This window comes from Genypterus blacodes, unplaced genomic scaffold, assembly GCF_046128005.1.
Source record: "Genypterus blacodes isolate CSIRO-AG114 ecotype Tasmania unplaced genomic scaffold, CSIRO-AGI_Gbla_v1 ptg000028l_1, whole genome shotgun sequence".
In the NCBI taxonomy this organism is placed as follows: domain Eukaryota; kingdom Metazoa; phylum Chordata; class Actinopteri; order Ophidiiformes; family Ophidiidae; genus Genypterus; species Genypterus blacodes.
The window spans coordinates 3,253,122-3,263,533 of record NW_027466841.1 but is presented as its reverse complement, the minus strand read 5'-3'; the positions used below and the strand labels follow the sequence as shown (position 1 = coordinate 3,263,533).

Here is a 10,412-nt window from a genome sequence, read left to right as displayed (position 1 = left end):
GTTCTTGACTAATTTTGACAATTGAACAGACTGTTGTGCATGTGATAACTTATACAATGAAATGATGGTGACATGTTTTGGAGAGAACAACCATTACACTGAGAATCAACAATCAGTTTAGATCAACAAGATCTATTCACTTGGAAATTGTGCTAAATTTAGGCTAACTGAACTAACTGTAGGCTACCTGTACTTAATAATTTTTTTTTTTTTTAGATTAGATTAGATTCAACTTTATTGTCAATGAGCAAGTACAGGTACAAGCCAATGAAATGCAGTAGCATCCAACCAGAAAGTGCAAAAGTGTACTATTGTATATACAGAATACAGAATATATACAGAATATATACAGAATAAACTATATACATTATATATACTATATATAAATACTATATATACTAATATACTATATATACTAATATAATATACACTATATATACTAACTATAACTATAATTATATTTGCAAAGATGTACTGAGACATTGAGACATGTACTAAGACATTTGCAATTTGATGAAATGAATGAGAAATTCAATTCTGTTGTGAACAATTGCCAAGTGGTTTGGAGGTTTGTCCATGTTGTTTTGAGATTGTAATTTCTGTTTCAAGAAATGAGCCAAACCAATGGAGAAAAACTGTAATAAAAAACTCACACAATGCATGGAATGAGAATATCCAATCGTTAAAATGAACTATGAACCATAACTACTAAATAGGTCAATGTTTTTAATTTGTTATCATAAAGGTTCTATAAACTTAGTCACATTTATTGTCATTGTAGGTGAGCCCTGCTTTGTGTGTAAACGGCTTGACAGGTTGAATTCCATGTGTTTCGTTACGTCTTTTAAAAGTATCTTACATGAGTCCCAGCAGATTAACGTGTCATGTATATCATAATGATCGGGCTGCTGTGAAACCTGACGCTCTGATAATAGACATCTACTGTATAGCTGCAGCTGCAATTTTATAGAATCTATACATCATTATGCAACTCAATTATAACAATTATCCGTTACGACGCCACACAACAGCGCAATGGAGAGACTTTTATGTGAAGATTAGAACAACGAACCAGTTCATTATTAATAGCTGTAGTGCGTTTGAATGAACACGCAATAGAAACGTGAGAGGAGGAGGAGAAGCCTTTATTCCTCTTTCTTTCCTCTCTTCTCATTAGACAAAGCTAGAATGGCTCCCCGGGGCCTCGCCGCAGTTCCCATGGATCATGATGTAACATCATGTGTGTTGTTCAGCCCCTTTCATTGTGATGTTGTCTCTGTGCCTTACACTCGATCCTGCTCAATGTGAAAGATAACAGAGAACCACAACATTTAACAGCTTATATGTCCCGTCATAATGATAATATTAAATGTATGTATCATTTATACATTTAGACGGAAGTTTATCTTAATGTCAACACTTTGTCCCATAGTGGGAAGGTTAATGGGTTTTATTATAAATCATAAATCCCTAAACAATGAGCGAAAACAAATGATGCAACAAAGGTTTGAACCAAAAATGTTTATACTTATTTGACACGTTACTGTGTGGGTCTGATCTTCATTGTAATGGCCTTCAGTGAATATGTGTAGCCTTTCCAAGATGACCAGTTGATCCCAATCCCATAGGGTGAGCTGCCCCATAGATAAAGACCGTTGGGATTGACACTGTGACATGCCCCATACCACCATCCTCCATAATATGCCTTAGCACAGTTTGAAGTGTGTGTGTCCTGGTCTTTATCAAATGTAGAGAACTTCTTGCCATTGTCGTCATTCATTGAAGTTCCTGAAATGAAATTTGAAAGAAATCAGAACAAAAAGGAAGGCCTGTATAAGGTTGGTGGTGTGTTTCTACTGGATTGTGCTGCAATGTCAGGAACACACAAGCTTTGAGGCGTCCATGACATAATCCCTTCTACTCACCAGCACCTCCATTTTCAAATCCATCCAAAGTCAGTGTGTAGCCGTCTTGCTCCGTACCAACAGAGAAGGTGGTGAAATGGGCGTAAACCTTGGCCCCCTCAAAGTCTTCCATCTCTACTCTCATTTCATAGGTCTTCTGTTGGGTGAGCGCATGAATATTCTCCAGACCTAAGAGAGGCGAAATAACACAAGGAGGGCAGCAAACACACACAGGACAGAGAGTCAATAAGAAGAATGGGCAACTTTAATTATTCTATTATTACGTTTCTATTATTGCGTGTTCTGCTGCAAACCGGCGAAAACCAGCAGAATCTCGAGCTATAGTCTGAAACGATTCCAAGATCATTGTGCATTGCCCCTTACCCAACCAGTATTCACCAGATGCTTGTCCAAAACCTGTCCTGTACTGGTCCCAGCCTCGGTAAAAGTTAATGTTGCCGTCCATCCTTCTCTGAATTATCTGGAATGAAATGCTTGTCATTTGCGCTTGGTTGTTTGTTGTTCAAACTTAGCAGCAAGCAGCAGCGTGATTAATTATAATGCTAGTCTGCTAAAATTGACATTATTTAAGCAGGCCTACTGTCCATTTTCTTCCAGTGGGTTCATCTCCACAACCCATGTCACAGTAGAGCTGGACAGGAGAAAGTGGACCTGCTGGGAAGATGCTGTATACTCCACTGTGACCAAGGCCACTGACGTACAGATCATTGCAATCGACTGGCAGAGTTACCGGTGAGCAGGCTGACAACGGGATCAGCAAGAGAAAGAGAATGAAACCCTGTCATCAAAAGATAAAAGTAACTGTCAACTTCTGGCACGTTTGTATTTTGACACAAGTTTCTGTATTTGCGAAATACCTGAACATCAAATCGCACAAAACTCACCATCATTTATCTAATGACGTGGCAGGATTTGATCTGTAGTCTTATACTTCTTTAGTCTTAATCTTCAAGGTGTCTGTCCTCATCTCACTGACTCATGGTTGAGTGTCCAAAGTGCCAAGTTCTCTGACTGAGCTAATATGTGGCTAAGTGTGGCAACAATCCAGCAGTTTCAAGTTAGGTGGCGTCCATGTGGTGTCATGTAAGAATATCTCACATGACACGACTAACGGAATAGTGAGTTAATCCTGCTGCTGGTAACACCTAAAAATAAAACCCTACACAATCTTACCATTTACAAGCTAACACAGTTGATTTGTTGTTGAGACCATTGTCAGATTGCAGTTTGTGAAGTTGTTGTTTTTTATTTTAGAATATGGTGGGGGTGGAAGGAAAATCTGATACAAAAACACTACAAGCATTATAAGCATCCCCGAAGTCTGTAACTGGACCCCTCCCCCCTCTTCCACCTGCTGCCTCCAGTGGCAACATGAGACTAGGCATGAGGTGTTTTCACATACTTGGACAATAGCAGACTTCTGATTCTGAGGTCATAAGTCCCCTGTGATGCATGGGGGCTATTCTGTTTTCCCAAAATCTGATTCAATCTGTAGAAGGCGCTACAGAGGCATGGCAGTCACATTGCACTCTGTGCTGGCTCCCTACCAGGACTAGGATTTCAACAAATTCTACAAAATAAGTAGCTTTAAGGTTCATGCACACAGTCTGACCACAAAGTGACCAACTTGTGCAATTAAATATATATATATATTTATTTAATTTAATAACTTAACATGTTAAAGTCAGAGAGATGTGATTTAGGTGAAACCTTTCAGTAAAGAAGAGCATCCACCCATTTTCTCTACCTGCTTAGAGGACGACTATAACATAATGTGCAATAATGCAACTTACTAAAATTCATAACTTCTCAGTATTTTGATGGAGTGAAAAACCAAAACTATGGATATTTTGCATAAAATTGCGTGATTGAAAGGTTTAATTTTAATGAGCATTTGCTTTCTGCATCGGTCGGTATCGAGTCGACCTGCAAAATCAGGTTGAAATCTTTGTCAGAGAAATTCAGTATTTCTTAATGTTTTTGATTGCTGAATAACTAATATGTGCTTTTCATTCATCAAGGTTCAAAAATATGCGGAACCAAATGAATGAAAATTATTCTCTAAATAAAGAAATTAACAACTCACTGAACACCAGGACACAAAAATGTAGTTCCCTACAGTTTTTTTTATTATAAGTCACTTATTTTACAACTTCTGACTGTAGAAAGAAAAAAATATGAAAAGGTTTTATGTACAATGATTTTGAACTACTTTTGAACAAGTATAGAAATTAATAATAATACAAAATATCTATGAATGTTCTAATAATACAAGACCAATAAAATATCAGTCACAGCCTCCGCTTCAAATAATGCTAAAATGAAGTACACTTTATTTTTGTCCTTGTTAGTACATAGCAATCATTTTAGAAACATAAGACTTCTCAAGCAAAGATCTACCCAGGACACATATATTTACAAACAAAAGTTGGGAGATTGAAATGTACAAAACACTAAGTGTGACCTGGTAAGGAAATTTCAAAAGAGATTTCCTTGTAAAATGCAATCTGAGCTGGACACTGAACTCAACTCAACTGACATGTTTCCCAGCTCCAATAGAACCGTGGCTGACTCTAAGGTGAACAGGATTAATCAATGAAGAACATACTGAGTTACTGTGTGGGTCTGATCTTCATTGTAATGGCCTTCAGTGAATATGTGCAGCCTTTCCAAGATGACCAGTTGATCCCAATCCCATAGGGTGAGCTGCCCCATAGATAAAGACCGTTGGGATTGACACTGTGACATGCCCCATACCACCATCCTCCATAATATGTCTTAGGACAGTTGTGTGTCCCCTGGTCTTTATCAAATGTAGAGAACTTCTTGACATTGTCGTCATTCATTGAAGTTCCTGAAATGAAATTTGAAAGAAATCAGAACTAAAAGGAAGGCCTGTATAAGGTTGGTGGTGTGTTTCTACTGGACTGGCTGCAATGTCAGTAACACACAAGCTTTGAGGCGTCCATGACATAATCCCTTCTACTCACCAGCACCTCCATTTTCGAATCCATCCAAAGTCAGTGTGTAGCCGTCTTGCTCCGTACCAACAGAGAAGGTGGTGAAATGGGCGTAAACCTTGGCCCCCTCAAAGTCTTCCATCTCTACTCTCATTTCATAGGTCTTCTGTTGGGTGAGCGCATGAATATTCTCCAGACCTAAGAGAGGCGAAATAACACAAGGAGGGCAGCAAACACACACAGGACAGAGAGTCAGTAAGAAGAATGGGCAACTTCATTTATTCTATTATTACGTTTATTATTATTGCGTGTTCTGTGCACGCTGCAAACCAGCGAAAACCAGCAGAATCTCGAGCTATAGTCTGAAACGATTCCAAGATCATTGTGCATTGCCCCTTACCCAACCAGTATTCACCAGATGCTTGTCCAAAACCTGTCCTGTACTGGTCCCAGCCTCGGTAAAAGTTAATGTTGCCGTCCATCCTTCTCTGAATTATCTGGAATGAAATGCTTGTCATTTGCGCTTGGTTGTTTGTTGTTCAAACTTAGCAGCAAGCAGCAGCGTGATTAATTATAATGCTAGTCTGCTAAAATTGACATTATTTAAGCAGGCCTACTGTCCATTTTCTTCCAGTGGGTTCATCTCCACAACCCATGTCACAGTAGACCTGGACAGGAGTAAGTGGACCTGCTGGGAAGATGCTGTATACTCCACTGTGACCAAGGCCACTGACGTACAGATCATTGCAATCGACTGGCAGAGTTACCGGTGAGCAGGCTGACAACGGGATCAGCAAAAGAAAAAAGAATGAAACCCTGTCATCAAAAGATAAAAGTAACTGTCAACTTCTGGCACGTTTGTATTTTGACACAAGTTTCTGTATTTGCAAAATACCTGAACATCAAATCGCACAAAACTCACCATCATTTATCTAATGACGTGGCAGGATTTGATCTGTAGTCTTATACTTCTTTAGTCTTAATCTTCAAGGTGTCTGTCCTCATCTCACTGACTCATGGTTGAGTGTCCAAAGTGCCAAGTCCTCTGACTGAGCTAATGTGTGGCTATGTGTCAAAATGTCAACCACCCCTCCCCCCCTTCCACCTGCTGCCTCCAGTGGCAACATAAGACGAGGCATGAGGTGTTTTCACATACTTTGACAATAACAGACTTCTGATTCTGAGGTCATAGGGGGCTATTCTGTTTTCCCAAAATCTGATTCAATCTGTAGGAGGCGCTAGAGAAGCATGGCAGTTTTATAAAAAAATGTTATAACTTAACATGTTAAAGTCAGAGAGATGTGATTTAGGTGAAACCTTTCAGTAAAGAAGAGCATCCACCCATTTTCTCTACCTGCTTAGAGGACGACTATAACATAATGTGCAATAATGCAACTTACTAAAATTCATATCTTCTCAGTATTTTGATGGAGTGAAAAACCAAAAACTATGGATATTTTGCATAAAATTGCGTGATTGAAAGGTTTAATTTTAATGAGCATTTGCTTTCTGCATCGGTCGGTATCGAGTCGACCTGCAAAATCAGGTTGAAATCTTTGTCAGAGAAATTCAGTATTTCTTAATGTTTTTGATTGCTGAATAACTAATATGTGCTTTTCATTCATCAAGGTTCAAAAATATGCGAAACCAAATGAATGAAAATTATTCTCTAAATTAAGAAATTAACAACTCACTGAACACCAGGACACAAAAATGTAGTTCCCTACAGTTTTTTTTATTATAAGTAACTTATTTTACAACTTCTGACTGTAGAAAGAAAAAAATATGAAAAGGTTTTATGTACAATGATTTTGAACTACTTTTAAACAAGTATAGAAATTAATAATAATACAAAATATCTATGAATGTTCTAATAATACAAGACCAATAAAATATCAGTCACAGCCTCCGCTTCAAATAATGCTAAAATGAAGTACACTTTATTTTTGTCCTTTTTAGTACATAGCAATCATTTTAGAAACATAAGACTTCTCAAGCAAAGATCTACCCAGGACACATATTTACAAACAAAAGTTGGGAGATTGAAATGTACAAAACACTTAGTGTGACCTGGTAAGGAAATGAAAAGACCAGATAGTAAAATTTCAAAAGAGATTTCCTTGTAAAATGCAATCTGAGCTGGACACTGAACTCAACTCAACTGACATGTTTCCCAGCTCCAATAGAACAGTGGCTGACTCTAAGGTGAACAGGATTAATCAATGAAAAACATACTGAGTCTAGAACACAACGGGGTGGCGGGGGCTGTTAGGACACCACTAGGGCAGCTAAGAGTCCTTTCTGTTTATGATATCACATGATATAAATGCAGGGTTACAAAGTTCTAATGTTATCAGATGATCATCTGCTGAAATGTCCACAGTGTGTTAAGAACAGGGCGACTCCTGTCCTACAGTCGCAGGTCATGTGAGAACAAAGAAGTGGTCAGACATCACGTAAGCTTTTAGCTGGTTCGCTGGGAGCCTGTAAAAAGTTAAAGGGTGCAGCACTACATAGTAGTGTTCTCTCCTTCAGTGTCTTCGAACAAGTCATCTCAAGATGCCCACTCCACGGCCCCTGGACTGGAGGCTACTGTAGATGCAGAGGAACTGTCCCCCTGCATGCCATATAACACCTCCCTGAGGAGTGACAGGGCCTAAGCAGCCACAGCCCAGCAGCCACGCCCTCACACTGACCACTGCTACACCACACACACACACAGATGAGGTGAGCGTCAACAACCTCACCTGCCAAGCATGGCTCAGGAATGTCGACCACGATTCAAAGAATGGTGGATGCTGCAGGAATAGCACAGCACGGATGACCCAGACAAGCAAAATGGAGGAATGTGTGCAGATAAGAATCATACAAAATAGCAGCTGATAAGCATAGCTTAGCACATCCTAGTGATGTTAAAAAGGTATCAACGGTTTCCACAAATATACAGAGTACAAAACAAAATGAAAAATCAAACAGACTAATAAGGGCAGTGACACGCTGATGTTATGGGCAGCAAATGTTCTGCTCTAAACAGTTCTTGCAGTGGATCAAAACAAACTCCAGGACTGAGGTTCTAATGGCCGAGACAAGAACTGAGAGCAGTGAAACTCAAGGGCAGGAAAAGCACTACAATTGGGAGCTCGAGCCCCGAGACTCTTCTAAACTACTTTTTTTGAATGATCATGGGGAAAAAAATGACCACAGATAAAATGCCTCCCATGTACTATAAATATATGTACTACAAACATTTAATTAAATGTATCTGACCCCGACCCACACTCGCCCATTGAAGTGCTTCAGAGACACTCGTCTACATTCTTACTCATAATACTTCTATGGAAAGTAATCGGTTACCACAATTCAATCAAATCACAATATGTCAGAATAAAGACATTTGCCCAAACTATTTTGCATATTTACCAGCAGCTGTTAGCCGAAGTAAAATAATTGAGACTTACTCTTTGTCTGTTTATTGGCCGGACGGCTAAAGAGGCACAAAGTGACGATCTTCGTTTTCTAAGTACCATCATTTGCCCAGCTGTCTAAATAGCAATGCAGGTGGACCGTGTAGAGTGGAAGGAAGTGGCACATTATGTGAGCGGGTGAAACAGAAAAAATAGTTTAGAAAAAGATAAAAACAATAAATAAAAATAAATCAATTCCCTTCAACATTTACTTTTTTCTTTTATCTACCTTTTAAATGTTTGTTAGTTTTTAGGAGAGTGTTCCTCAGTCTTTCAAATGAAAGACTTGGTTTTCTTCATATACTTTTTTTATAATAAAAAACAAGTCCATCTGTGACAGAATTACTTCATTCAATTGTCTGCTGTTTTTCCAGACAACACACATTTCCCTTTACTTTTTCTCTGCAAACATCAATAGCAGACGGTCCTCTTGATAAACACAGTCAATCCAAATCCAATGAAAATCTTGGAAACAGGCTGACACATATAAACACAGACAGACCCGGAGGCCAGTCCACATATTCTTTTAACCCAAGTCCCTTTCCAAGTGGGGGCCGTGCAATCTTCACGCAAACACTTGCATCTTGCCATTGGCCTCTGGGACGTGGGGGATTTGGGTTTGGGCCGGGCCGGCAACCGCTGGGCTCGGTGTGGAATCTGACCAATCAGATACACAGTGAGGGGAGGGGCTGGACCAGGGCTCGGGCGACTCTGGAGACGGGGTCAGGTAGGGGTGCTCACTGGGCAAATGCAGGTAATGCTTGGGTGTAGCATCTAGTGCGGATGAATAGCTGTGCTGGGAGGGAGGGGTGGGGTAATCCTCCGTTACAGCACTGCTGCCGCCCGCCTGGGAGGGCGGTGCCTGAGCGGGCTGGGCTGCTGGCGGGGCCGCCTGTGGGGGCTGAGCGGCAGGCTGGGACTGAGAAGGCTGAGGTACCTGCTGCTGCTGCTGCTGCTGCGGCTGCTGGAAGAATGCTGGCGGTGGCTGTGAGGTCTGGGGTGTCGGCGGGGTGGAGGTACCGATGCGGGCCATGCTCTGCTGACTGCTCATGGTGTGGTTGATCATCTGTTGCTGCTCAGCAATGGAGGGCAGCTTGACTGGGCTGATGGAGGGCGTGGAGGTAACGGGTGTTGGCTGCAGCATGGTGTTGCGGTACATCTGCTGCTGGTGCATAAGCATGGTCTGCTGCTGCTGCATGGGGCTCTGGGGGTGCATGCCTCCCTGGCTACTCTGCACCAGGTTCACCACCTGCTGGCCACACTGGGAGGAGGGCTGCATTCTGCTGTGCCAGTCAAAGGGTACGCTGACAGGACTGACCATGCCCATGTTGAGCCCCATCTGGCCTGAATTAAGCACATAGCCATGGTTGACATCTGATGCCATAGAGACGCGACCCTGCAAGGACATTCCTCCGCTTCCAAGATCATTAAGCTGGGCTAGAGACACAGCAAAGGGCCCCCCTCCATCCAACATGCTAGTGTGTAGCATAGGGGTGTTTGGAACAGACATGGAGGAGTGGAAGAGCCCTGGTGACTGCATGGCCACAGGAGAAGTGGGGTTGGTGACATAGCCAGCATTGCTAGCTCCACCGTGGGGAGAGTCCAGCGAGTCGACCGGGGACAGGGTGACTGAGCTCTCCAGTAAGGCACTCTGCATGTCCAAGGATAGCTTCTTATTGCGGGCCTTGACCGACTCCTTCAGGCTGACAGCATGCTGGCTTCCAAGGCTTGAACCCTTAGCCCCAGGCCGACGGTTCTTCTTGCCCTGGGGGGTGTTCTTCAGACTAGGCAGGAAGGCACTGGGTGGGCACATGAGAGGAGACAGGGTGTGTCCCCCGCTAAGGTGGTGTCCAGCAACTCCATGGCCCTGGGGACTCCTAACTGTGTTGTACTCGTCAAGGAGCTGGACAATGTCGTGATGCATCCGCTCTTGTGCAATGTCTCTGGGTAACCTGTCCATATGGTCTGTGATCTCTCTGTTTGCAAAATGAGCCAGCAACACCTTCACAGCCTCACAGCTTCCCTCCCGGGCTGCAAGGAACAGAGGAGTCTCCTCCTAAAAG

General features: G+C 41.8%; 3 protein-coding genes across 3 annotated transcripts in view; all 3 read right to left on the bottom strand.

Moving 5' to 3' along the window:
• Window positions 1-1,283: 1,283 nt before the first annotated feature.
• On the bottom strand, window positions 1,284-2,905 carry LOC142993572 (microfibril-associated glycoprotein 4-like). The gene is given in 7 exon segments (XM_076144356.1): window positions 1,284-1,295; window positions 1,545-1,618; window positions 1,621-1,788; window positions 1,926-2,093; window positions 2,289-2,385; window positions 2,506-2,666; window positions 2,902-2,905. Coding segments are annotated over 7 exon segments (684 nt in total).
• A 1,632-nt stretch (window positions 2,906-4,537) lies between these two features.
• On the bottom strand, window positions 4,538-5,903 carry LOC142993571 (microfibril-associated glycoprotein 4-like). Its single transcript, XM_076144354.1, has 5 exons — window positions 5,896-5,903; window positions 5,503-5,701; window positions 5,286-5,382; window positions 4,916-5,083; window positions 4,538-4,779 (listed from the first exon to the last, which is right to left on the bottom strand). Exons 1-5 carry the CDS (start codon window positions 5,901-5,903, stop codon window positions 4,538-4,540), a joined length of 714 nt encoding a protein of 237 aa, XP_076000469.1.
• A 900-nt stretch (window positions 5,904-6,803) lies between these two features.
• The window catches only part of notch3 (notch receptor 3), a 28,405-nt gene continuing 24,796 nt past the window's right edge, over window positions 6,804-10,412 (bottom strand). Inside the window, exon 33 of the mRNA XM_076144238.1 lies at window positions 6,804-10,405. Coding sequence (XP_076000353.1) covers window positions 8,915-10,405 — 1,491 coding nt within the window. The 3' untranslated portion in view covers window positions 6,804-8,914. The remainder of the gene's footprint in view (window positions 10,406-10,412) is intronic.

Bases quoted from the DNA above. Each gene is read 5' to 3' on its own strand.
- LOC142993571 (XM_076144354.1), bottom strand. The intron at 5,383-5,502 runs GTAGGCCTGCTT...ATTTCATTCCAG, and splicing joins CCACTGGAAGAAAATGGACA to ATAATTCAGAGAAGGATGGA. The intron at 4,780-4,915 runs GTGAGTAGAAGG...ATTTCATTTCAG, and splicing joins ATTCGAAAATGGAGGTGCTG to GAACTTCAATGAATGACGAC.